General features: G+C 38.4%; 1 protein-coding gene across 4 annotated transcripts; it reads right to left on the reverse strand.

The window, feature by feature from the left end:
• Positions 1-1171: 1171 nt before the first annotated feature.
• On the reverse strand, positions 1172-26934 carry WTAP (WT1 associated protein). 4 transcript variants are annotated; one of them, XR_015802477.1, is made up of 8 exons: positions 26682-26934; positions 22596-22633; positions 22457-22512; positions 17628-17686; positions 15825-15952; positions 8350-9299; positions 4214-4368; positions 1172-2396 (listed from the first exon to the last, which is right to left on the reverse strand). XR_015802477.1 is itself a non-coding variant. In XM_088161749.1 (8 exons), the coding sequence occupies exons 2-8, from the start codon at positions 22623-22625 to the stop codon at positions 1813-1815; spliced, it is 1191 nt and encodes a 396-aa protein (XP_088017875.1). In that variant the 5' UTR covers positions 22626-22633; positions 26729-26934; the 3' UTR covers positions 1172-1812. The 4 variants fall into 4 exon arrangements, 2 of the variants coding, with proteins under 2 accessions (XP_088017875.1, XP_014729655.2); XR_015802478.1 differs by having other exon boundaries at positions 7992-9299; XM_088161749.1 differs by having other exon boundaries at positions 9121-9299; positions 26729-26934.
• Positions 26935-27144: the final 210 nt, after the last annotated feature.

The raw sequence follows: 27144 nt of genomic DNA on the forward strand, positions 1-27144 counted from the left end.
TTTCATGCATTCAACCGCTGTTTTTCAGGCAGTAAGGCCTGAAGCAACATTCAAAAAGCAATGAGATATCACCAATGGAATTTATACTTCCAGTAACCACTACCAATACCAAGTGATTTTGGAACATTGATGTAAACCCTATGAAATTAAAATAGCAGTGGTGTCATGGACTAGCACGTTTTTAATATAGACAAGCGTAGCTGGTAGCATTTTAACTACATCCATTTGTCTTGGAAAATATTACTGCAGACACTAATTTATGCCACTTAAAAATGCTACCACAGAAGCCCTTCTATAATCTAAGAATTTACTGTAACTGTAAATTAAAATATTTAAATTCAAAATTTAATGTAAAATTGCTCTAGAACTTTTGAGAAATTCTGTTTTCAAACAATTCTGTTTCCACAGTGAATTGCAAAGCAGTTATTTCTTATTATTTTCGTAGCTACATATGCATTAATTTTATTAGTCATCTGGTAATTACAAGACTCGCAGTTAGAAAAATGTTGAAACTGGACTTAAGTCCACCCTAAAATACACCACTAAGTACTATTATCTTACCTTCAACAGTGCTTTTTCATCTTCCTTGCTCATGCGTGACCAACACTAAACCAGCAGATAGAAAATAAACACCAGAAATCCAGGTTCTGAAATTCATAGCTCACTGCTACTGAGCAATAAAAGTATATTTAATTAAAAGGAATTCTTTCATCCTCTGCACCTGTTAAGAAATCAGTTTCCTCAGGCAGGCATTTAAAAACAAAGTTATCTGGTTCAAAACGCTGAGTTGCTAACTCCCTAAGTGTTTTAGTTTAATTTGTGCATTTATCTGTTAGGTACTTCAAGCTTTCAGGTTTGGCTTGAGTTTTTTTTGGCTTGGTTTTATTTGTAATCATTAATAAAACCAGGTTCAAATGCTAAGGTTTACTTTTATTAACTTCTCCTTTCCACCTCCCCCTCACCACGACCCTTTTCCCGCCAATAAGGACAAAACCTGTGGAACAAGCATTATCAGGCTGTCCTGAAATTAGTACTAGTACACACCTACAACTTCATGTATTTGGCATATGCTATATCAGAGAGGATGGACACAGATACAAACTCAATTCAAAAGCAAGGACTATAAATACACCGCACACAAATAAACCATGTAGGCCAATGCAGAACAAAGAACATTATTAAAAGTTTTTATTTAGGTTTGGTCAGTACAGGTAAGATAATATTGGAGTCACAGAGCAATATGCATCAACAGGATACAACAGTTCTTAAAAACTGAGTAACTATGCACACAATTCATAAACATTCGGTCACCTAAGGAGAAAATGCACAGATGTATGGTGGGAAAAACTGTAATTAACACTGAAACTACTACAGGACTCCTTCAGTAAGTCCCTCTTTTTAGTGATAAAACTACTGTACTGGGCAAACTTGGCAGTCATAAACCCACAGCTATTATGACAAATCTTGAAGGTGGTGTTAAGTATAACAGTATGAGTAAGAATGCCCTTACACAGCACAGGTTCTAGATATACACAGATTTGTACAGACATCATTTATGTTATACTTTATGGAAATAGCTTCCATTTCAACTTCACATTAACTCATATAAAAATAACTTGAGCTACACAAACGTCCTTTTAGCAACATTCAACGTAATTAACTGTTAAAATTTCCAAAGTGGCAGAGGTATTGAAGCAAAAAGAAACCCACAAAAAGGCAAAATTGTGACAAGTATGCACTAATTTAAACGGCTTCTGGACAGTATCCTCTCCCAATTTCAATGACACTGTATAAAAATTTTGCAGAAAAATGTTACAAAACTGAACCCTGCACATTTACACTGGAGTCCAAACCATTCTGGACATGACGAGAACCCACAGTTCTGTTACCTTTCATGCTCACTGTTTTCTCCTCTTGAGGATCATGATTTGAGTCTGTGTCATTTGAGTGGTGAGTGAGAGAGTTTTCACTGCCAGTGGGAGAGTCTACACTTTCATACCCAGTACTGAGCTGGTTTATGTAGCTACCACTTCCTCTACCAGTTCTATCTTCAGAGTGGTTGGACAGCTTATTACCATTCCCTGGAGAAGCCGGGAAGTCATCTTCCGTGCCGCTACCCTCCCTATAAAATCCAGGCCCAGATGTCCGCTGATGGGAGGAGCTGCCATTGCTTGGTCCGTTTGCCAGGCGGCTGCAGTCTTTACCCGCAGCCTCTCCCTGCTCTGTGGGCTCAGAGGATGGAGTCCTGCTGGTACCTGGGTTGGAGGCCTGGGACTGCTGCTGCTGGTACTGTGCCAACTGCTGGCGAGTCTCCTTCAACTGCTGCTGAAGAACTAGAATGGTACTCTGCATACCCTCTACCTCCTCATCAAGCTGGATGATGAAGTCATTCAATTCTATGTAGAGAAAACACATTTGTTGCAAACACTTAATAGCTCATATATAGCTTGTATCTCAGACAAAATATTAAAATCCCATAACTGAACATTTTATGCTGAAATTTTTGAATTAACTATTTCTCAGCCATCAAGTATGCACTGGTTTTGATACTCTGCCTCTGAAGGAGAAAATGCATAACAACTGTGGTATCTACCTTTCTTCTATACTGCTGTTAAAAATATGTGAGAAAAATTTAATTTCTGGGCAAGAAAGTAAGATATTGAGAGAAAAGCTCAATTACAACAATTAGTATTTTGCAAGTAGATCCTAACATGTCTGCTTTTATTCAAGCATAAATTCCTGGCAGAAATACTCTAGAACTGACCATGAACCATATCTGTACATAACAGATCTGAGTTACTGTAAAATCCTATTCAGTAGCCAAAAGTATTAATTGTTTCATCATATTTCAAGGAAGCTTCAAAATTCTTACTGTGTTTAATCCTTTAAATCCTTCAAGAGAGGACCAAAAAAAAGACCTTACCAACAAGTGTTAGCTAATTTCACAGGGTGCTTTAATAGTTATGTATCAGAAAAAGGTTTTTTACAGTTAGTACTTGATTCTGGTACAAAACAAATCTGACCTCAAAACAGTGTAAGAAACAATGACTCAGTCTTCAGTTCAACTGCACCATCAGTATGACAGTAGAAATAAAATGCAAACTGCTTAATATTGTAAAAATTTTTTAAAAAGTGTTCTTGCTGCTATGGAAAACAATCATTAGGAAAATTGTTATTGCAGGAATATCATTATCTTGATTCATATATGGGGAAGAAGCAACTCAATGCTGGAGATTACTACAACCAAAAGCAGCAGCCTTTAATGTCTACACTTGCTTCAATTATGTACTTGGTAGATTTTGCTGAGGTGCATTATCAAAACAGTAGTTACTATTCCCACAAAATTACATTATACAATCATTTATCTAAACAGTTCCCCTTATTTTATACTGCTACTTTCTCACAGAGATGAAAATATGATTGGGGGAAGATCTATCCTTAAAAATGTAGGACATCTCAGTTGTGATGCCATAACAAGTTTCTGGTATCTTACAATCTTCAGATGTAAGACAAACAAAAAGATATTCAGATTTATGTGATGTCTAGATAGGTTATATCCCCAAACTTCAGATAACCTAATGTAACATTCTATGAAGAGCCACTCACACCATACAGAATTCGAGACTGAAAACTTTTAAACCTGCATTTTCCCCTCCATTTAAATTATGCAAGAGGTCAGAGTTCACAGATAATTTCAATTTAGTTGCAAAATTTAGACTATAAACATGAGGAGAGATTTTCATTCATCTGAGTTACCAAAGGGAAAAAAAAATCAGTTTTTCATATTCTTAGGCATTACTGAAAAGTTGCTGATTTTTTAAAATAAATTCCAAATGAGTCAGAGTTAACAAGAAGCTTTCTTTACTCAGTGCATGCCTAGGCTTTATGTAATGTTAACAGCTTTCATCTTGTCAATTCACCAGTAATGCGTGCAGTCTAAATATTCCCTATTAAATAGCAAGACTTACAGTACAAAAATCTCGATTTCAAACACTGCACTACTGGAGCTGCAAATCCCATCAGTTCCCCCAAAGTTAAAGATTTTGTTTGTTTGTTGTTAACTAAGACTACCAGTTAAGAGTTATTGCTGTCATATTTTACTCAATATTACCCTTTCATTCGGGCAAAGATGGTTTTGTATTATGTATATCATCACAAAATTAAACTTGCAGAAGTGCAAGGCAACTTCTGTTTTTGTTAAAAAATCCCTTACCATCCTGACTGCTTTTAAGTTCCTCACTATATTTCTTCTGTAAAGCCAATTCTGCCTCAAGCTGTGCAATACGTCCTTGGGACAGCTGCCTTCCAAGCTCTTGATTCTCCTGGATAAGCATTCGACACTTCGCCATTAACTTTTTCCCTGTTTGGCTGCAAAGGAAAGAGCCATCTATCACAAAATGAATATAAAACCTTCAGTTATCTTCCTCAATCACAATTACAGACAAAAAGGAGATGCAATTTCTGCATGTCACAATTCAAGGAACATTATGCCTCAACATAATTGTCATAGCAGAAAGTCTCCCTATAGTTACCACATGCTGTTCCAACGCCAGTTGATCTTCTGTCGCTGTCCCACAAAGTGGAAGGCAAGTTTTATTACTGAAAATATGAATAAGCATATTGTACTTCTTTTATACCAACATCTGGATTATCGGTATGCACAATCTTCCATGTGCCAATTCTTAACGAAGTTAAATATTTGATTAAAGATGTGTTTTGCAATTCAAATGATCAAGGACTGCATAAAGCTACACAAGCAAATTATAAACAAAATCGCTCCCCATTTGCTGAACTAATGAAATTTAATAACTGGATTTGGGTGAAAAGGAAGTTGCATGCGGGAAATAATAAATCTCAAGTTCATTTTTCATACTGACAACCATTTTCTTTACGAGCTTTAGACATTCATGTAAATGCTGTCCAGGTACTCTAGTTTAAAAAATGAGATGTCTATTTTTCAACTCAACTTGTATGTTTGACAGTCACATGCACAGTGTGCTTCATGATTTCTATGGTCAGCATTTCTTAATCTTGTATGGTGAAGAGGAATGAAAATGTAGCTGAACATTGGAAGGACATTAAGGAAGGGTATATTATCTATCTACTTCCTTTAAAATTACAAATTTCAGATCGTAAGTTATGATCATTAGGACATTCAGTTTCTGAAAGAAATATGAAACAGGTATGAACTGACAAGATTTTCTTTACTAAATTGGTAACATTACACATCTTTAATCTCATGATAAAATTCTCATTGTAAAGCATTATAGGAAGCAGTATGCAAATTAATATATAGGCAATACAGCTGACTCCACGAAAGAGAAAAATTAAAGTCCTTTAGGACTCTTAGTCTGCCAAGTCAGGATAGGATCCCCAAACAGTTCTCCTTTTAACAGGCTCAGCACCATAATGAAGCTGTCTTCTTTTCTACAGAAGTGTAAGCTCTGCCAAAGCCCCCAAACTTCAACAGTTTTATTGTGAATTCAATAGCAAGACTTGCATTAATTTTCAAGACCAAAAAGGTCATTTAATTTTTTGTATGCTTTTAAACAAGTGACAAATACTGAAAAAAACTGAGGATTAAAAAAGTAGAACAGGAAATTTCTGCTACAATCACAGCCACATTTCTCTCCTGCAACCAAAATACCCAACCAGAAGTATTTAAAACAGCAACTTCCTTATCAGCTACCTTCTGAGCACTTAAGCCTTAGACAACTTTTAAGTTCTCTGCCAACTCTGCCCCATTTAACATTTTTCAACTGACTTTCCCAAATCTTTCAGATGGGCTGCTCCAGAAGGAATCTGGCTGTGTAAAGTCCTGGAGGCCTGAAAATCTGCTAAAGGCAGCAGCCTGTTTTCTTTCTTGATGTGATGTCCAATGCCAGGTCCTTGAAGTTTAAATTGTGCCGACCTAATACAGTCCAAGTCGCACATTTAAGATGCAAGTTTCCTTAGAGATGTTCATTCTGTGCAAAGCAGGACCACTTTGGAGATAACCAATGTGACAGATCCCAAATGTTATTAGGCAGACATGATTTTTAGCCATTTGCAAATTCCTGTTACTGTATTCATCATCACTACAAGTAGAAAAAGTTTACAATGCTTAAGTCATTTAACGCTTTTCTCTTCACAAACCAACACCAACTGCAGAATCAGCAAGTACCGGTTACCTTGGAATTGGGACAATTTTAGAATCCCATTAGTATCTTCAGGTTAACTCCTGCCAAAATGTAAAATATTTATTACCTGTATAGAAATTTGCATAGTTACCTATAATGCTATTCTTCCCATCAAAATTTTTCCAGATGTTCTGAACTAGTAGAGAATAATCTTTGCAATTTACAAAAAAGACAACACATTCAAGAACATTAAATCCAATAACTATTAAAATAATTCCTATAAACTGTAAAACTAAGTTCAGCATTGTTTTCACAAATCCTCTTGAACATTCATGCAACAAAACCTGTAAGAATGTAAGTGGTTAAATTTTAGAAAACTAAATGTTTGCTGTACTAGGCTTACTGCAAAATGACATTTCAACTAATTTTTATTCCAAGTTTATACTCTGCTTAATGACGGTTAAAACGGCTTAGCATAGCCATTCCTTTGATCACATGCCCTTTTATTTCCCCCTCCAGACATCAGCAATGTTTATGCTGCACAGCCTTATCTACATTAAGGTCCAGAACTAACTCTGCTTAGGGCTGCAGTTAACATGTTATCCACCCCAGGAACATCAGTTTAGGATCTGAATAGGGCCATTGCCTCTTTCAAAAACTAGGCCAGATGCCATGAAATGAGTAGTTGTATACAAGGATGGATAATTAAAGCAATTAAGGGGGGGGTGAGGCAAGATGCAATGAGAATGAAAAAACCCCTACAAATATTTTACATGATCCAATTTCTTCATCGTTCAAGAAATAAAAAACAGTAAAATCTTAACCCAGTTAACAAAGCCTCGATTATTTACCAGGAAGTAACTCTAACTTCCTATATTTCAGCCACTGCACATATGAATTATGCAGATTCACACCACTGAGTTAAAATTATATGATGTAAATTAGAGTACGTTGTAGCTACAAAAATAACATTTTCTTTTGACATTTGGGTTTGAAAGGAAGCAGCAAGTTCCTCATCTCTCCTTGGTTGTATTCACACATTCAGAGCCTGAGGACTTTAGAAAACAACCAACCTGCATCTAAAAGTATTAAAAAACTTTCTGAACTCCAAGTTAGAAACAAGCAATCTGCATGGCATGCCACTTTCAACACATTATAGCGAGCTTTACAAATGGCTTGGTAACACATTAACAATTTATTTATATAAGTCTTACCTCTGTTTTGATGCTAGATCAATAAAATCTTAGATACTGCTATAGCAAAATCATTCCGGATGTATCACTTTTAAAAAGGTAAAATTTTTCAGTGGATTTTTTTCTTTTGCTGTTAAGTCATTACTCATGCAAAAAAAAAATAAACCTGCATAAGTATACTACTCTTGGATCTCGTATTAATCATCTGAAGCACAAACAGTTAAAGATTCTTCCAAGTCAAAATTATGTAATGGCATCTTAATAAAAGTCACCAAAACAGTTAGAATACATCACCTTCTGTGACAGATGAATGTCTCTTTTTAATTTAAAAATTAAAATTTAATTTTTTAAACTGAGTCATAAAATGTTGCCCAACTGTTTTGAAAAATCAAAACCTCAGATTACTAAATAGAACTCTATTTGCTACGGGAAAAAAAACAAACACACAAATGCTACACCAAGTCTACATTTTGCTTTACAGACCCTCAGACGTGCACTCCCAACTGTCCCAGATCGCTACTCTTATAAGTAACTTGGGACAACAGAACAGAGGCATCAATAGAGTAGCAAAAACTCCTTCACTGAATCCACCAACGAAAATGCATGCATTTAAGATTTTTTTGGTTTGTTAAAATACTGACTTCATTTTCAGCGAACGAGACAATGCAGAAATAACAACCTGTTCAATTCTCGTTCATCCCAGGAGTTTCACGATACAACAGTATAACCAGAAGTGTTCCTTGAACTATGTATTACAACTATTTCAAGGCACATTTTGTAGAGAAGCACAATACAAAAAACCCAGGCAATACAACGGAATAAAAACACCCCACCAACACTGAAGACAGTTGCCGTCATGTGCCTTCTGTATGGAGCATTTGAGATCAGTTCTTAGTATGAAGATCAAAAAATTCTCATTTCTGCATGAAAACATGCAGTGAAATTCTTATCACAACCAGTTTTTCTTATACGTGCTAGTTGTGATCAAATATATATTGCTTCCAACAATTTTAAACCTGCATTTAGATGGAACGTACATTTTTGTACAGTCCTAATTTTGAGGCGTCCACAGTATTACCAACCATCCAGAAAACAGTTCATTATTTAGCAACAGTGACTTAAGGCTGCATCAAGTGCTAGAGAGCCCAAAGGCTAAACAGTCAAATGTGTACACTACCACTGTTGTGATATCAAATACCACTCTCGTGGCTATGCAAAACTGTTAGCAAGTAAACTCTTTAATGCAAAATTCACCTCATCGAGTTTTGACCCAGCAGTTCAGTGAACAAGCAGGAAGTCCACAGTCTTATTGGCAAAACTGACTTATAGTGTCTCTAAGTCACTAGGCTCAAGGTTAAGAGCGAAGCATATTCCACTTCTACATTTTACGGGAATTTTACATGTTCAATTCATGATTATAATCTCTAGGTTCTCTCTCCTCCAAACTGTCTGTAGACACAGTGTGCCACAGACTTAAGACTTCTGTTTCTCCCTCTATTTTCTTCAAATAGAACAATTTTGCAAATGTCTACATGTTCTAGAAAAGATTTTTTTCGAAGATGGCCATTTCTTCAGAATAGTCCGACGCTGTCAGGCCTCTGAAGCAAAGGGGAGAAAAAAGCTGAAACACAAGGTTCATCTGGTAAGTTTTACATTAAGCATTACAAGCTGGACAGTATAAGAATGTGGCTTTTGCCTCAAAACGTCTGAGTCTTGGTGTGGAAACGAGTACTTGGCTGTCCCACCATAGCATTCTCGTAGTGGGACTGTCAGGGAAGTCTTGACTGGGGAGTATTTGTTTTGTTTACCTATCAGGCGTAAATTTCCAGGCACTCAGTTCATTTTGGGCTTGTTCCAGTTTGTCTTTAGTCTGTTCCAGTTCACCTTTCATTTTTAGGAAAAACAAGTTGATGGCTGGGTCCACCATTGTTGATCGCAGTTGGGCAACACTAGGCTGCTGGACTTGCTTGAGGTACTGAATCTGATTCTGCATAAAATAAGAAAAGAAGACTTATTTATACAATATTAAAGAAAAATTGTAAGTAATTTCAATACAAATAAGTTACTCCAAAGTTAACATCAAGATAGCTTGCCTTCTTTCACCCTGTAATCTGAAAAATGAAGAATAAAAATCACTTGTGCATATTTTGCACCCTTGTCCATGTGCCTGCTCACTCAAGCCCCCATCCTAAGCAGCTGCTATGCTTAACCTTTCACAGCAGATTTCCTTCCAGATCCCAGATTATTTTCTATGTGTCAATTTACATTCGTCAGAGCAATATCTGGAGCATTAGAATGCTCCCTGTCCTGTTCCTTGGCATCTGCCTGCACTCCTTGTGGGGAGCAAAGAGCATATGGAAAGAATTCCCTGCTTAAAACAGACAGTTAATTCCCACTTAAGTTCAGTGGACGTTACTAAGGAACATTACAGCTAAAATTAACAAGAAATATCTACAGGCAAATAATAAAAAGGGTTTTAGAACCTTCTATGGTTTTTTGCAACTGCAATATTAGTCACTTATGATGCAAGATTGTATATTTTTCAACAAAATAATTTAGACATATTAACAGCAATTAAAACAGATTTTGGTTGGATTTTATTCTCCTGCAGTAACTACAAGCCAAAGGAGTTACAATTTTCTATGTTTAGAACACCTGCAATAGTCAAAATTTCAGTAGTAGTAACAGAGGTTTTCTTTTAAATATAGTATTTATTATTCAAAATGAAGGTAAATAAATAGGAATAACTTTAAAAGTTTCTTCAGTTTTAATCTCATCATAACAGACATATCTTTAATTGTACTAGAAGTAAGTGTTTAGAACCCTGCTAACCAGCAATACCGCATCAGCCTCACAGAATGTGTTGATTCTTAAATTCAATTTATTACACTCCCTGTATCACACACATTTCTTCATCAGCAAGAGGTGAACAGAATCACACAATATTAAAAGACATTAACTGAAAGTCTCATGGTTTGCTTCCCATGCAGGCAGTCCTGCAACCAGACTTGAGAGCAAGAGAATTTCACTGACAAACCCTAAAGGGAGTCTCCCTGCACTCTCTGCTTTCCTTGGGATACACAACACAGACAGCAGCACTGACAGCTTAACCATGTTTCTGTACATGCAGTTACTTTCTTACGGGGTCTTTCCACAGCAGTGAAGAGGAAGGCAGAAGTCCTATGTACATTCAGTGTGCGGTAGCAACCTCAGCAACTTTTAAATGGAGTACAACGTGTTTTAATTTACATATTGTTCAATAACAAAACTTCCTGGATTTCAAGTAAGTGATTTCAAAGATTCCGGAATGACTGAAGTATTTCCCTTGACACATTAATTTGATATTATAAAAAGAAAAGTATTTAGCTTCTTAAAAATACTGAAATCATCATACTTTAAATTTTACATAAACAAACTTCTATGTATGCAGAAAGAAATATGAAGGGAACAAAGCACTACCTATAAATATTTTCAAGAAATAAAGTACTCAAGAATCCACATACAAACATTACCTAGAAACAGCAAGTCCAGATTAAGGTTATGCTAACATTTCTTGGATGGCATTTTACCTCTTGGGTGCTTTGCCTCACTGAATGCACAATATATTGCTCACTGAATATAGATCAATTTTATTCATTGTTATTGATTTATCTTTTCTATTCATGCAATTTTTTGAGTCTTCTGCTACTGAAAGTATTTCAACAACCTGTCAGTTCTTTGTGATGGCTAGAGCCTAGCAGACAGTGAAATTGACAACTTCACCAGCAACATATTTCAGAAATATAATAATGATAAAGCCACATTGTTCTAAATCCATTTTTAAAGAGACATCACTAACTGGGGAGGGGGGGGAAGAAAAGGCCACGTTCCTTGTCTTACCAAGGCCCAGAATCCTCCCTCTTCCACTGCAAGTCTAAAAACTGTAACAGATTCCTTGGATCACTAGCACACAGAATGGCTGCCACTGTTCCTCAGTCATGCCAGAAATGCACTTAAACACTCTGGAGGACCCAGCCAACGCTGTGCAATGCCAGTTATTTGACAAGCTCACTGGGGTGGTCTCTCCAGCTCGCACTCCTGAGCCCAGCAGATGGCAACTGCACAAGACTTCAGCTCAACTATCATTTCTAAAGCAGTCATGTAGAAAAAACTTACTTAAGCTTACTAACCCTTGCTCATTCCTTCTCTAAACTTACAAAGACCATTCTTTCCCTCCATTTTTTCCAACTCAAATTTTCTTGATTCCTACACAAGTGCCTTCTCCAGTTGTTAACTCCGGAGTTCTCATCTGTCAGGCTTTTCATCCATGAAGACCTAACAATCTCCTCCCAGTACGACCTGCTCCCAAAGCAGGCCAAATGTCTTCCCTTTTCTGCCAACTTCCTAATTACATTTGTCTTCCTGCTTAGATGGTCCAAACCTCACATTCTTGCTCCCTCTAATCACTTTCTGGTATGAGTCATTTCCCACTGATATTCCAGGTGGTAATGGTTAGGGAGCAGGAGATTTTGTCTGCAGTCAGGACCAACTTCAGGCTACAGCTGAACATACAGGAATAGTCATGTCCAATGCCAAACCCCAGGGAACACCCACTCTAACACCTGAAATGCCTACGGACTGTTCATATTCCCAAACATGCAAGCACACACTAGCTGGTATTTTTCAAAAGCCCCTCAGATGGACAAGTAAAGGTAATTTTCACAAACAGAATAAAAATCTTGCTAGCAGCTTTCTCTCTGTTCCAACCCAAGCCAAGAGAGCACTGAAAGCAGTCTATTTAGAGGACATCAGGATGTGTGAGGTTTTGTTTACATGGATTTTTATCTTTTTGCTAAAGACAGACAATAAGACTTTCAATCCCCCTAGTTCTCACATTCTTGGAAACAGCTGCATGCTTTCAGCTGAAATCACCCAAAGATAGCTACAAAGAACACACTCTAAAATGAAGAAGTTACAAATCAGATCACAGGTACCTGAAAGTGTAAGCAATCTAAGTCAGATTAACTATATATCCCTCTTATAAGGAAGGAGTAGGAAGGAATAAAGTGCACAACTAAGAAGAGAAAAAACACAACAGTGCTGTAACCTAAACCACAAGAGTCATGACTATCTAGTGCTACACTCCAATTTCACCCACAGAAAGTTCCACTCACTGTTATCTGTTCCATGAAAAATATATCTGAGCAGAAAGTATTTCCAAATGTCTACCCACTTACTTACTCATGCTCAGTAATTGTGCAGGTGCCTGGAAGGAGGTTAAGGCCTTTCCCTTAAGTAGCATTAACTGCTCTGTTAACTACTCTGTTTATTCCTCTACCAGAAATAAAGCTTTATGTAGAAACCATAACCAATACCTTACCCACACCTCCCTAAGAGCAGCAACCTCTCCTAAGGATTGTTCCTGCTGGAGGAAGGTAGCTCGATGCTGCTGACAACAAGGGCACACAAGATGTTAGAAGCCTGAACTTCAAGGTAGCCCTTAGTCACCCTAAAACCATAGAGTAACTCTGCAGGCACCTGTCACAGATTTTTACTAAGCTACTGGCTCTGAAGAAATCAATATATTCTCCTGTTAGACTCAGCACATAGCACTAGAGAGGATGGAGCTATGCACTCCCATCTTGTTCCTTCAAAAACAGCACTGACACAAAACAGGGGCAATGACTCTGCTACTGCTGCTCTGACATGCACACCTACACTTTTTAGATGACAACTGGTGACTTTCATAAGCTGAAAACACACTAAAAAGCTACTATTTTAAAAAAGGATGAAAATTAAAACACCAAAAGGGAGTTCATCACACATTATTTTAAAAGAGAGCCAGTGTACTTTAGTAAGCAAGGTGTTCTACACAGGTAATCAGAAAGCTCACTCTGTGCCAACTACTAGCAGGTGAATACGGTACGGTATTAGGTTTTTAACCATGTAAATTTGAAAGCGTTAAGTTTGTAAGAATAAAATGTCTCAAAAACATATCTGTAGTTTTCCAGAAACTAGACACCATAAATGCTCAGTTTTTCTAATTAAACCATGACAGGAAACACTGAAGGCTTACATATAAATGTTACTGGTATATTTTACATGTAAGTGTGGATTATAAAAAACTTGTTAACTGTAATAAAAATATGGAAAAATTGTTTTATGGATTAAAATCAGGCATGTCAAGTAACATCACATGATGAATAGCTCATTAAGTGATTTAACAACCTATAGCTTCACTCTGCATCTTATCCAACATGACGTATTTTTCTACTGTTACTGTAGTGGAAAAAATACTCTCTAGAAATACAAAGCCAAGTAACCCTTCGGACCTTCTTCAAACTATGTGCATTTTTAAACTTGAAAATACCTAAAAGTCACAATGCTTCCATTATACACCTCCAGTGTATTCATTTTATACCTCTTCTTCAAGGATGCATTCTCCTACCTCTATACACTATGGAGATTGCATTTTTGGTGTTAATTCTGGAGCCAGGAGAAGGAGAAATATAAGCCACCTGAGAGTGTGGGCATGTGTCAATTTTTTGTTTCTTTTTGGTAGGTTGTTACCCACCTTTTAAGTAAACTGAAAATAAAAGTTCTTCAGAAGTTCTTCTAAATAGATGTTCTAGAAAGATTATGCAGCCATAAACAGCTAATAAAGTGCAGTCAAAAACCCCTATAGTCTCCATGATATTGTCAAATTCAAAGCATTAAATACTTGAAGTTTGTAATTTCAAGGGAGGAGGAAGGACAAATATAGTACACACGAATTTGGTTTTGGTGAAAAACTTGTATTTCTTTTTATTTATTTCTTTTTAGTATTTATTCCTTTAGCTATATACTTACTAGTTCAAAAGAAAAAAAAATTATTACTGTTGTTCCACATAGCAGAATTTATTAGTAAAACTTCACAAATGAAGGAGGACCAATACAGTAGCCTTACAACTAGGGAAGTATTGCAGTACAGTACCAGGTATTCACTGGCGTCCTGGGCTGCACTGGCAAGAGTGCTGCCAACAGGCTGAGGAAGGTGATTCTTCCTCTAACTTGGCACTGCTGAGTACTGGGTCCAGATCTGGACACCCCAGTACAAGAGAGACACAGACATATCAGGGTGAAGCCAATGAAGGGCCCTGATGCTGATTAAGGGGTTGGAGTATTGACACAAGTGGCTGAGAGTGTTAGTGCTGCTCAATCTGGAGAAGTGAAGGTTCGGGGGATGTTACCAATGTGCATAAATACCTGATGGGAAGTAAGGAAAGCAAAACCAGTGGTGCCCACTGAAAGCACAGAAGGTGATGGGCACAAACTGAAACACAGAAGTTCCACTTAAGCAAGAAAACACATTCTGCTGTGTTAGTAGTTCAATGCCGGCACAGGCCACCAAAGAGTTTTGGAGTCTCCATTTTAGGAGATGCTTAAAAGCCACTAGTGCACAGTTCTGAGTAACCTGGCCCAACCGACCCTGTTGTGAACAGGCAGACTGGACTAGAAATTACAAGTCTCTTCAACCTCAGTGATTCTAGGTTTTGTTTTCTGCCACTACAAAGTAAGCCTAATCCTCTTAATTTTTTTCCTGTTTATAACACTATTTACTGTGAAGTAAAGTGATCTTACAGTCTTAAGAGCAGTGAAAATACTGTGTATGGAGTTCAGTCACACTACTATACCTGCACCTGAAAGCTCTGAAAAACTTTAGGGGGAAAAAAGAAAGGAAGACATAAAAAGCAAAGCAAAGCAAAGCTACAACAGTAGTTAATAGTTTTGCAGAGAGCTTGTGTTTTTCATAAGATAAGCTCTGAAGAATATATTACTGAAAGTAGCAATAAGCTTTTTCAATCCGCTCAGAAAACTGCCAGATTCAAGCAGAATGAAAATTATGTTAAGAAGGTAATCGAAAATGAGATCGTTTCTAAGAAACCAAAACTAAACATAGATATAAAAGTCACAGAAAATGGCCTGAAATAAAGGAGAGAAACAAAGATCAAAATATGTATTTAGAACACTAGAAATTAAGCAGATCTGCCAAATTTCAAAAGAGCTTTGACCAAGTCAGTAGCAATTCATCTATCCAGCCAAACAGACAGAAGCTTACAAATACCTTGTTATCCAAAGGTGATGTAAGTATCAGCCTAAAACCTCCTAAATGAAACCAAATAAACTGTTATACCCTTACATTTTTATTTGTTCCTGACTCTGATGATACTCAGAAGTAACATTTTTGTACTGCAGGTAAATGCTAGAAGAGAGTAAGCATGGCACATGCAAGAATTAGCTCGGTTTGAAAAAAGACCTTCCAATCACAAATGCTGCTCAAAATCAACAGAAATAACTAATATTAAAAAACCCTCAGATTTTAAGAAGTGATCTTTACTAATTCAATGAAAGCTTAAGTATCCTTCCCTGTCTTTAAACACAGAAAATATGACCATGTAGATACACAAAAAACATAGCATAGCACATAGGTACTGGCTCAACACCTGATATTGCTGCAACTGTCCGAACACACTTATCCTTGCTAAATACTTACAGTACACTCTTGCATCTCCTGTTCCTTAGTTGCCAGCCTCATCACCAGAATATTTTCTCTTCGGGCAGACTCTTGCTGTTGCTGTTTCAACTTCTCTTCAGACTCTCTCAGCCCCGTCACATCATTAGCTAACAACAAGACAGAGAAAGCATGTTTTATAGTACCCTCTCAATAGCAAGTTTTTAAAATATAGTTAAAAGCATCCAAAACCCAAATTCATAAACAGAAGTCAAATAGTTACACTTTTTGCAGTCGTGTTTATAACTAGCATAAACAAAACCCAAAATTTCATTAAGTATTAGAAAAGCTTGACAACAGGTCACTTTAAATCTGTGTTCCTGGTCCTCCTTGAAGACTTACTAAAATTTTGAAGATGTTTATATAGGAAATCACTTTTTAACTGCTTGCTGAACCAACTATTCTTATAACCTGCAGTCTGAAACTTGAGAAGTTGGAACTGCCCGGGTATGTAGACGAAAAACTGAGACCAGAGTGGCACAGGAGGAAAGTCTTTATTCTCACAAAAAATCTGTAGTCTGAAAAAACAGGGCTGTTTACAGGCAATCCTCAAACTGGTCTCAACACTCCATGAGCAAACAGTAAGACATTCAACAACATTCTGTCACAACTAGAATTCTAATCTATGGAAATTTATGAAAAATTATATACGGAATATGAGAGAAGGCAGCACATTTCCAAATTACTCAAAAACATATGCAAGCAACTCAATACCAACTGTATTCACTCTGCTACTTGTCATATGAAAAACAATTAAAAATTTGAATAATTTAGATTTTAATTTTTTTTCTAATTTCTTGAGAATAATCAGCTGTAAATATGACCCAAAAATTATAAATTGTTTCAGGACAATGATTTCTAAATAAATCTTTGCAGATAATTCATTACCATTGATTACTATGGCATGTACTGTTTCCAAAGTCAAGAAACTGAGAATGTTGAAACAACTAATTTCTCTATGTTTAGACAGTTTGAGATGTGAGTTTCAGACAGTTTGAGATGTTTCCATTTGCTATATTTCAGTGTCTCCAAAACCCCAAACATTACGAGACAGCAGTAGAAGAAGGCTGCAGCAACAGCAAAAAAGAAGACATCCATTTGGACTGACAGAAAAATACACTTTAAACTCAGTGGTATTACATCTTTAAGTATTTAGACTGAAGCGGTGAGTGGAAAACAGGAAATACACCATCTCTAGCTGCCATCATAACTTTAAAAGTGACTTAGGATTGGCTGTTCAGTCACCCCCAGAATGTATTCATATTTTCACATTTCAGAGTACGACGTTTTCCCCATATCTTCAAAAGTTTTAATGACCATGTAAGAATGACAATCAAATTTTCCTAATCAGATCAAATAATCCTTGGGGACTCATTTTAGACATTTACCTCTAAAAACTATTTCCCCTCTCAGTCTTACAATCCCATAAGACTACTAAACACACAGACATTCCTGGAGTATTTTGGTATATAAAGTTCCGAAAGTACACCTATTTATGGGGTTATGCTTTGAGCTTCTCCCTGTCCAGCAGTCTGTGTCCCATAGATGCAAAACCAAGACGTTTTAGATGGTGTGATAAATGTGCAACTGGAAAAATGGTAAGGAAGCTGGGAGAGGCTGAAAACTTAAGAGCAGGAAAAACAGGGGCTCTTTTCTTGACAAGTAACTGACATAATAGATTATTATCTCTTATTTCTAGCCCTTTTAGAAAGCACACATATTACTTGATCACTCTGCTATAAACATTCTGACAATTTGCACCATTTTGAAAGCCAGCTAACTTACAATTAAGGTCTGTGTACTTGCCCTCCAGAGCTTGCACGTATGCTTCATATTGTTTCCACCTGTCACAGATATAAGGAGAAAAAGAAAGAATTTTCTGAAGCTGTTTATTAAATCAAGGCATCTCATTCCTAAGCTTTCAGAGCACACACTGATACCATAATCAGAAAATGTCAAGAGGGAATTACACAATTGCACAAAAGACAATTCCAGTTTTTAAAAAGGAGCTTTTAAGCATGGAAATAGTTAAATCTGCTTTGAATCTCAGAGGAATAAAATGGTAGCTGTGTATTATAACACTTAAAACTGACATCTTCAAAATCAGTGTTTCAGACAAACATTAGAATCAAACACTACTTATTTTGTTATCTTTTGTTATCTGTAAAGTACCCTATATACATCTTATTCTCATAGCAAAGCAATTCAAACAAAATTCTGTAACAAAGTGTGATACAAATACAACATTAAATATGTTACCAAGTGAACAGGACAAGCCAAAGTGTATTATAAGACTAGAAATAGCAGTCTATATCAAGCAGTTGTATCAGCTCATTCATGTTAAGACCATCTTCTGATTATATTCATCATCCATAAGCCAAATAGTTTAATAACTCTTTGAAAACATGCTATATATAGGCAATTCATCCGCAGTCAAAAAACATCACTTAAAAACAGCACTGCATTTTATACAAACCATCAAATCAGTAGCAAATAAAGTCTGCTGTAAAGTTTAGCATTAAATGCTTTACATAAAAAGTTCACAGCATGGTGTTTTGGGATTTTTAAATAGTACTCTGCACCTAACTGTGTGTGTTCCTCATGATGGTATGATTGCACATTATAAAGAAAATTCATCTAATAGCTTACCACTAAGAAGAAGGTGTCTGTTCCCTCCTCCCAATTAACTTCTCTCTCTGACATGTATTTTATGCCAGACTCATCACAACTGCTCCATTTTAACTCTCTAACCTACACCACTACTTTAACTGAAAATATAAAGCCTGCTTCTAGGTAATTTGGACCATTTAGTGAATTCAAACAGCACATTAAAGGGTCTAAAAAGCATCAGAGAAATGTAACAGCAAGCAAGACCACATCACTGGGAAAAGGAAGCACAAGATCTCTTCCTTCAAGCAACAAAAAAAATTTTACATGTCTTCAGCTGAATATGGCAACAGCATGAATGAACTCTCAAGGCTCTGCAAAAGGGAGCAGTAGTATTTCATACTTAACCCTTAAACTAATCTCTCTGCTCTAAGAAGTTTCACCATATGACCATCAAAAATTCAGTTCAGGAGATTTCAATCTACCAGAGGTAAAACTGAAATGGTATACTAAACAGCAAATCTAGAAAGAATGAACCTAATTTGACATTAAAAAATGACATGCAATAAACAGTTGGTCTTCAAATATATAGGACTACTTGACTTTTAAGTTACACCTCACAACCCAAACCCAGTAATTCTATCAAAATCATGAGACCTGCACACTCCCATATAACAGGAGCAACATACAGAGCAAGTGAAATAAGGACATGAAACACAAGTAGATGTGCCAGACCACTACCTGAAAAAAAAGGAAAAAAACCCCTGAAATAACCACCCACAAACAAACCATGTAGCCTACGGTCACCAAGAACGTTGCAGTTAATACCTCTAAGTCACCTCTCAACAACTGCTAGTATTTAGACAAGAACCAAACTCCTGGAAAAGAAAACCTAGATGGCACAAGGCCATGTCATGGATTTCAAGTCATATGCCTACCAACATTTCTAGGAAACGTAACTATTCAGATGCGGCACTTTGTCACAAACCCGGTGAAGACCATTGCAGTTCAAGCAACTTGTATTGGGTCTGGCTGAGATGGAGTTAAATTTCCCCACAGCAGCCCTCATAGTGCTGCGCTTTGCACTCAGCTAGAATGGTGTTGGTAATGCAACAGTGTTTCAGCCACTTCTTGGAAGTGCTCACACATCACCAAGGCACATTTTCCAACATTCCCCCCTCACCACTAGGAATGAGTGAGATCTTGGGAGGGAACACAGACCCCTGACCTCCTTGCCCCAGATTATGCCTTCCAGCACACCTGTAGCAGACTAAGGCAGCTCATTGCTGAATCTGAGTGGGGGAAGAATGACAAAGGCTAAAAGCCAAAATTTTTTCCCCCATTAGTTTGTTTTCTACTCAGTATGGTAGTTTATGTCCATAATCTGATGGTTCAAAATTAATAACCTGAAGAGCTTCACTGAAGTGCTACTCAGAAAGGCATTCAGGGGGGAGACTCCTGAATCTGTTCTGCACTCAAGGGACAGCTTACAGTCTCACAAGAACTGGAAGGTAACTGAGTAGCATTACATCAATTACTTAATTCCCTTCAGTCTCTAAAAATATTAAGCAGCCTTTATACTTTATTTAGGACTCTATAAAGAGTCCTAAATATTTTTCTTGAAGCACCCATTTTTTATGCTGAGCTTTAAGGTTCACAGTAAATGACAAGCAGTTAGGGGTTAAGACACACACTGCACCCAGGCCATTCCAAAAATGACTGGCTCTAGTTCCTTGTTGACTGAAGTTTAGTAAAAGCACTGTATTTCTCAAAAGTGCTAGTGTATGTCAGAGTGCTTCAGTGTTTTACCAGCTAATCACTCAGCTAAATAATAAGGGAAATACTGATCAGATTTTTAGCTATGATCCAGAGTACTTCTTTACTGTGCTCCTGGCTCTTCTTTCACTCAGACGCTCCTACAGTCAAGCTAAGTGACTACTGCATTAAAGACAGGAAAGTTTAAGGTGAGTCCACAGCAACAAGTCATGAGACAAGCAGAAATTCAAGGTCAGACCTAAAGGCTCTGTGCTGGTCCTGCTCATGTTTAGTCAACAAAAGTTAAGATGAGCAAACCTAAATTATGTACTTCTTGGTAAAGAATGGTAAAATTGGGATTCATGGCACAGAAACTGAAAAAAAAAATTAATCTTTTCTACCTATGTATTTCATCACTGCAACTGTACAGCAATGGTAAGTTATTACCTAAAAGACTAAAAGGTGATTACACATTCGTCTCAAAAAGCATTTGCCTCACCGAAGCACAGACCAAAAAAATACATTCCAAATCTTAAAGACAATCTAGAGGTCAACGTATGCTTTTCTACGTCTCAAAGTAATAGAAATATCATTGATTAAAATATGTGCAATAATAATATTTTTTTCCAGCCAACTGAAGCCAGCAGTTAGTGCAATAATTGCTAGTTTTACGTCAAATCACAATTGGAGGTGAACTAGAAATCCATAATTTGTTCCCAATACAAGTGTTTGAAAGACAGATCAATGCAAACTAATAAAATGGACATGACCAAATTGGAATTTAAATTTCCATTTCTCGGTACATTGAATGGCCACTCTCCTTAAATCCATCAAGTGCCCTTTTTGAGAGCATGTTAGCTTTCCAACACACTAAGAAGATGAGTCAACAGCAACATAGCTGTCATTAGCAAATTTCCTTCTGCCTCTTTGTTAACACAGGTGAGCTGCTGACACACTTTATCACCTTGAGTGTATTCCATCACATCCTCCCGTGAACATGTGCTGGAAATTCATCTCTTTGATGATAGCAACTAATCATTGCAAGTTACAGAAACTGATTACAACTGACAGCTTTTTTTTGTTTTCACACTATCAGTCAGAAAGGAAGTGGCACAGAATCTATGCTTTGGTACTTTCATATGAATTTAATCGCAGGAAGTAAGGGCACAGCTTTGGAGACTCAGAAGTTTACTACTGCCAGAGATAATCCTGAGTACAGAAATTTCTATAAAAAGGATCACAAGGCCAAAACCTCTTATGAAAAAAGCACTTTTTTCTTACTGTTTAAATACATATTCCTTTACAGCCCAAAAGACTGGATACCCAGAGGCAGACAGAAACCAGTTTTAAACATATGGAGCCAGACTGTGTTTACTCCCTGGAAAAAGCTGTCACCCCAAAAGTAGCTGGCAGGATAGTTTACCCAGAAGGGATGGTAGTTGAACACAATGTACACCAAGTATTTCATATGTAACCCAGTGTTTCTACACAATTTAGTCTTTGTTCTATGAAACAGCAAAATTTACCTTGAGACCCTAATAATGTTAATAACTCAGTGTACAAGAAGCCAAGAGCTAATGTTTACCAAAATGCACAGATTACTCCAGCAGATAAACAGATGCCCCACAGATGGCTAGTCTGGATAGTTCCTGGTTTACGAATCAGAAAATTCAGGCATATGAAGAGGAGTGTCTTGGGGGTGGTTTCTTTAAACAGGTGGTCTGTGCAACAGGATTCCCTATAATTGTTTCTGTGGTGACACTTAAGCTTTCTAAAGAGTTAAAAAGATGGACAGGTTCTTCCTTATCAAAGTTCTAGGCGATGAAAACTTAATTTTAACATTTTTCTGTTCATATCTGAACATGCTGAGAAGACAATTCCATGACTGAGAAAGTGTAAGAAGTACTGGAGAAGAGTTGACATTTTTCTGATGTTTAAAATAACTTGCTATCTATCAAGGAATGTAAGCAATCATATCTTCTGTAGTTAGGAGTGAAGAAAAAAAACACTCATACTCATGTTTTACAAAATACTATTAAGGATTTTGCCTCTTGGGAAAAACTGTTCCCTCCCAAACTATAAATAAAAATATTTGAGACAAGAGGAAAACTTTGCAGAAGAGATGTATCATGAAACAAATAAAACTGTTTTTCAGAACAAGGATGCTAAAAGACAATGGAAGAGTAAATTTACACATCTATCACTGGAAGTTCACTAAAATGTTGAGATGGAAAAAACACTTTTTACGTTACCTTAGGATAAGCTCATCTCTAGGTAAAACTTTAAAATCTGCTTCACTAAGGCGAACCTATGAAGCAAAAAGAAAAGTATAATTTATCAAGCTGTCTTGATTACCTGGAAGGGTGAAGTCACAAGTTATTTTACACATACCTTCTTTGGGAGAGGTTCTTCATTCGTCATTGTGAACTCTGAAGGGAGAAGAAAAAAAGAGTTTTAGTGTAGTTTCTAGTGTAAATGGAACAATGAATAAGTCAGAAACTTGTACTTCTGGCCTTAATTGCTTCAGTTTGCAGTATTACACCACTGAAATATTGGTTCCACACAGTGCAGCATCAGAGTACAAAACAACATTATGATATGTTTGCTCCTGTAATCTAGATGATGCCTTATTTCTAAAAATTACCTCAAACTTTCTATTTATGTCTAAAAAGCCAATCAGTAATCAATGCTTCCTATTTAACTAATCAAAACCAACTTTGTATCAAGCTGACATTTAGTATCTACGTAACATTGCATTTTCCAACGTAAAGGATAATCAAGGTCTGAGGAAAGCAATTTACACTACTGCTCCTCCTCTTTGGAATAAAAGGGAATAATTTGTGAACATTACAACATGTTCTTGCAAGTACTTATTCTGTTAAGATTCCAATAAACAGGAAGTACTGTTATTTTAAAACCCGTGTGAATATTTTCAGGAAAAGTAAGATGCAAAATAAACGGCTTAGATAGGCCAAACTGAATTCCTCTAGTGCATACAGAGCATAAGAGGACTGCATTTTGCTAGGTTAAATATTCACACCGCCCTGAGCTACAGGACATGCTTCCTATCTCAAAAGAGTAATACACAGTATTTTCTAGAACTATGATTATGTAAAAAATACTGAGTTCCTAAATCTTACAGGCATTCAAGTAACAACAAATGAAAGGTTTGCTGGAGGCATGCATCTTTGCAATATGCTTTCCAGTGGAAAAGTTGCATATAATATTAACAGTTGACAAGCTTGTAAAGTTGCTATTGCACATGTACCAGGGAAAGGATGTGTCAACTCCTTGGTTGTGAACACTTAGCTTTAAAGAAAGACAATTTACTCCTTAAGAGCATTGTTTCATTTTCTCAATGATTTTTTAAGGATTACCGTAGTATTTTCACGATCACACCCAAAGAACCAATTTAACTTTTCCAAATCCTAAAACTGTCAGTCAGTAAGACAAGCAAGCACATTCCAATGAAGCAGAGCCTTTTCAACCTGCACTGACAACTACACAGCACCCTACCAAACAAGGTCCTGGTTAACAACAAACAAAACAAACAACACTCACTCCATTCCTACAATAAATACTGACATTAGAACCCACAGAAAGAAAACATTCAGTAGAAGCATCTCACTAATGAATGGCAGCTTCCTGTTGCTAGGCTTAGTAATACACAGGCGTGTAAGTGCTTCCCTAAACTAAGAGGTCTCCTCCACTCCCACCCCCTTCCCTCCCACTCACAAGAAGCACTCAAACATTTTGCTTGAACTTCTGCATGCAGATCCTTATTTGAGATTGTTTTACCAAAAATATACCTTAAATATAAAATACAAGCATAAGAGGCTACTCATACAAACTGCCAGTGTCCAACTCAGTCATTCAGAGTAACTTGAGATTACAGAGGGAATGCTTGTGAGCCCTGTACTTAGGCTGCCTACCTTACCCACTTCTAAAGATTTTTAGAATTTTTAACGCTTTTGGAATTTGGAAGTAGTCTTGCCACTAATGCTAAGTTCCTGACAGAGAGAAACATGCTTTTCAGCTGTCACACACAACTACAACTAACATTGATTAAATGGTGCACACACATTGAGAAATTACATGTGTGTTCCTCAAAAAAAGTACCAGAATTATACAAATACCAAAAAAGGTGAATTTCCCCCAAAAACCTGGCTTGTAACCCCTGCTGCAATTATAAATATATGATTACTGTCACAGCCATGACTACAAGAAATCAAAGGCTGATGCTTCACGTAAAGGTAGTTCAACCTTCCATCTCCAGACCTCATACAGAATTCCAGCACCAGACCAGGATACTCCAACCTCTACACCCAGCACATCACCGTTTACAAAACCACCTCTTGCTTTCAGACAAGAGCACAAAAGACTGAAGTTAGGGGCCACTGCAACAGAAGTTACTGCCTTACTGCCACCTATTATCACTTGCCATGACAGAAACACATACTAAAAAACAAAAGCACACTAGCTAAAAAGTATTCTGTAGGTTATTCTGGAGAAGTTACATTGATAATAAACACTTAGCGCTCTTTTCATACATATGAATTTCACCTCGCTACTGCCCTTCAAGAGCTTTTCAGGAACCTGGAGTAACTTAACAGAAGCTTCAACATTTTTACTGCTGCATACTGCTATCGTTGTGCTCCATGTTTCTAAGAACCATCAGCAGTGCCAGGCTGGCTGCAGCAGCTGTCACGGTGACTTGCCTAGTTTTCTATCAAGGAACAGGTGAACCTCTACACTACAGACAACAACTGCAACTGAAACGTTCCTTGTTTGAATTTAATACAGTAACTTCTCAAGCACTGTGCATCAAGAGATGCTTCTTATCACTTGGCTCTCCTCTAAAAGAGATCATCTCTCTCCTACCCAGATCAGAAACACCTTGCAAGAACATGATTATGTGTTACTTTCTACAATAAAAAGAATCAATGTAAACAACATTCCTGCATAACTGGCTGGAATTAACACGATTGTATTTTGTGATTTATATTATGAACAGCTTAACTGTACTATCCTAACTAAGCACTTTCATGATTTTGCAGAAACAGTCGCTGCCACACACCACTCCTTCTGCGCATCTGCTCCTGGCAACAAGCAACATAAAACCACACTCCATACTTAGAATAACACTGTAACAGGCATTAAAAGAATTTTTATGAAAAGTAAGCGTTTTAGGCTTCTACAGCAGCTTCAATTACAAGAGATGCAAAATGAGGAAAGCACATTTTAATTTAGTAACTCTGATAGAAGCCCGCACATCTTTTCCTATAACGTTTATAAAACACAGGACTTAAAAACTCTTTTAAAAACCTCCATGAAAAAAAGTAATTGAATGAGGTATGAAGCTTTACTTGTTATACCCGAACTGAGAGTTATTTTAATGATACAAAGAAAGAGTTCCATGGGGAAAACCCCAATATGGGCTCCCAACTCCCAAAGCACATATGTGTGCGCACATATATACAAACATGTAATTTACAGAATCATTAGGGTTGGAAGGCACCAACTCTGGGGATTACATAGTCCAACACCCCCCGTCCCCACCAAAGCAGGATCATCTAGACCAGGCGACGGAGGAACGTGTCCAGGTGGGTTCTGAATGTCTCCAGAGAGGGAGACTCCATGACCTGCCTGGGCAGCTGTCCCGAACGAATGTGCTTCAGATTGCTCAAAAATTTCTCAGATCACAGTGCAGCATGGAAAAGAATTAAGGGGGAATGCACCACCACAGCAGCCTGTTCCAGTGCTCTGCCGCCCTCAACGTAAAGTTCTTCCTCATGCTGCGGTGAAACTTCTTATGTTTTAGTTTATGGCCATTGACCCTCGTCCTTGTCGTCGCTGGGTACCACTGAAAAGAGTCTGGCACCACTCACTTTAAGACAGGACCCGCCTTTAGGATATATGCATGTATTGATGAGAGCCCTTCTCAATCTTCTCTTTCCTAGAGTCAACAGGCCCAGCTCACGCAGTCCCTCCTCACAACAGAAATATTCTAGACTCCCTCCAGTAACTCCTTGTCTTTCTCGTACTGAGGAGCCTTTCGATGTTTAAAAAGAAAAGCTTCACGGTAGCCCCGTAACTGGTCAGCCCTCACACTCGCCTCAGCAACCGCGGGGGTCCCGCCCCACGGGCCGCAGCCGCAGGTGTTTGACAGACCCAGCTGCTGTGGCCGCCCCTCAGGCCGGGCAGTGCCCGCCCCGCCGCCCTCGCTCCTATCCCATAAGGGAAGCGACAAACGCGGCTCCCGCGGCCGGGGGCGCGGCGGCAGCCCAAGGCAGGGGGAGGAGGATCCCGGCCGCGCAGCCAGGCCGGGCTTCGGGGCCTCGAACAAAATGGCTCTAAGTGCTTCCGCTCCTCCCCCCCGCTCCCGAGGTGAGGGATGGAGAAGCCGCTGGGGCTCGGCACCCCGGGCTGCCCGGTCTGTCCGTCCCGCCAGGGCGGAGCGCTCGCGCGACCACTCACCTCCCGCCCGCGGCGCGGAGGCCCCGCGCCCCTCGCACGCCGCTTGCCTGGGCCGCGCTCCTCCTCACATCGAGCGGGGGCGAAACTCCGCCACCTCCACGCCTGCCAATGCCGCCGCTGCCGCCGCCACCAGCTCCGCGGCCGGGACCGCCGCGCACCCCCCCCCCGCCCGAGGTCCCCCGCGCGCGCCGCTCCCGCCGCTCTTTATTTGCGGGTTCTCTGCGCTACAAAATGGCGCCCAGGGAGGAAATGAGCGCCTGCCCCGCCCCGCGGGCGGCGGCTGCGCGCGCACCCGGCGCGGGCCTGCAGCCGGAGGCGCCGCAGCGGTGGCGGGCCGCGGCGCGGCGTCCTCGGCCCGCTTGTGGAGCGGCCGCCGCGGGGGACCGTCGCTCGCCCACGCTGGGAAGCGGCGGCTCCCGTGGGTTGTTAGAGTGCCGATTTAAAGCCCGTTGGCCGAACGGGC

This window comes from Sturnus vulgaris, chromosome 3, assembly GCF_052056855.1.
Source record: "Sturnus vulgaris isolate bStuVul1 chromosome 3, bStuVul1.hap1, whole genome shotgun sequence".
Taxonomy (NCBI): Eukaryota; Metazoa; Chordata; class Aves; order Passeriformes; family Sturnidae; genus Sturnus; species Sturnus vulgaris.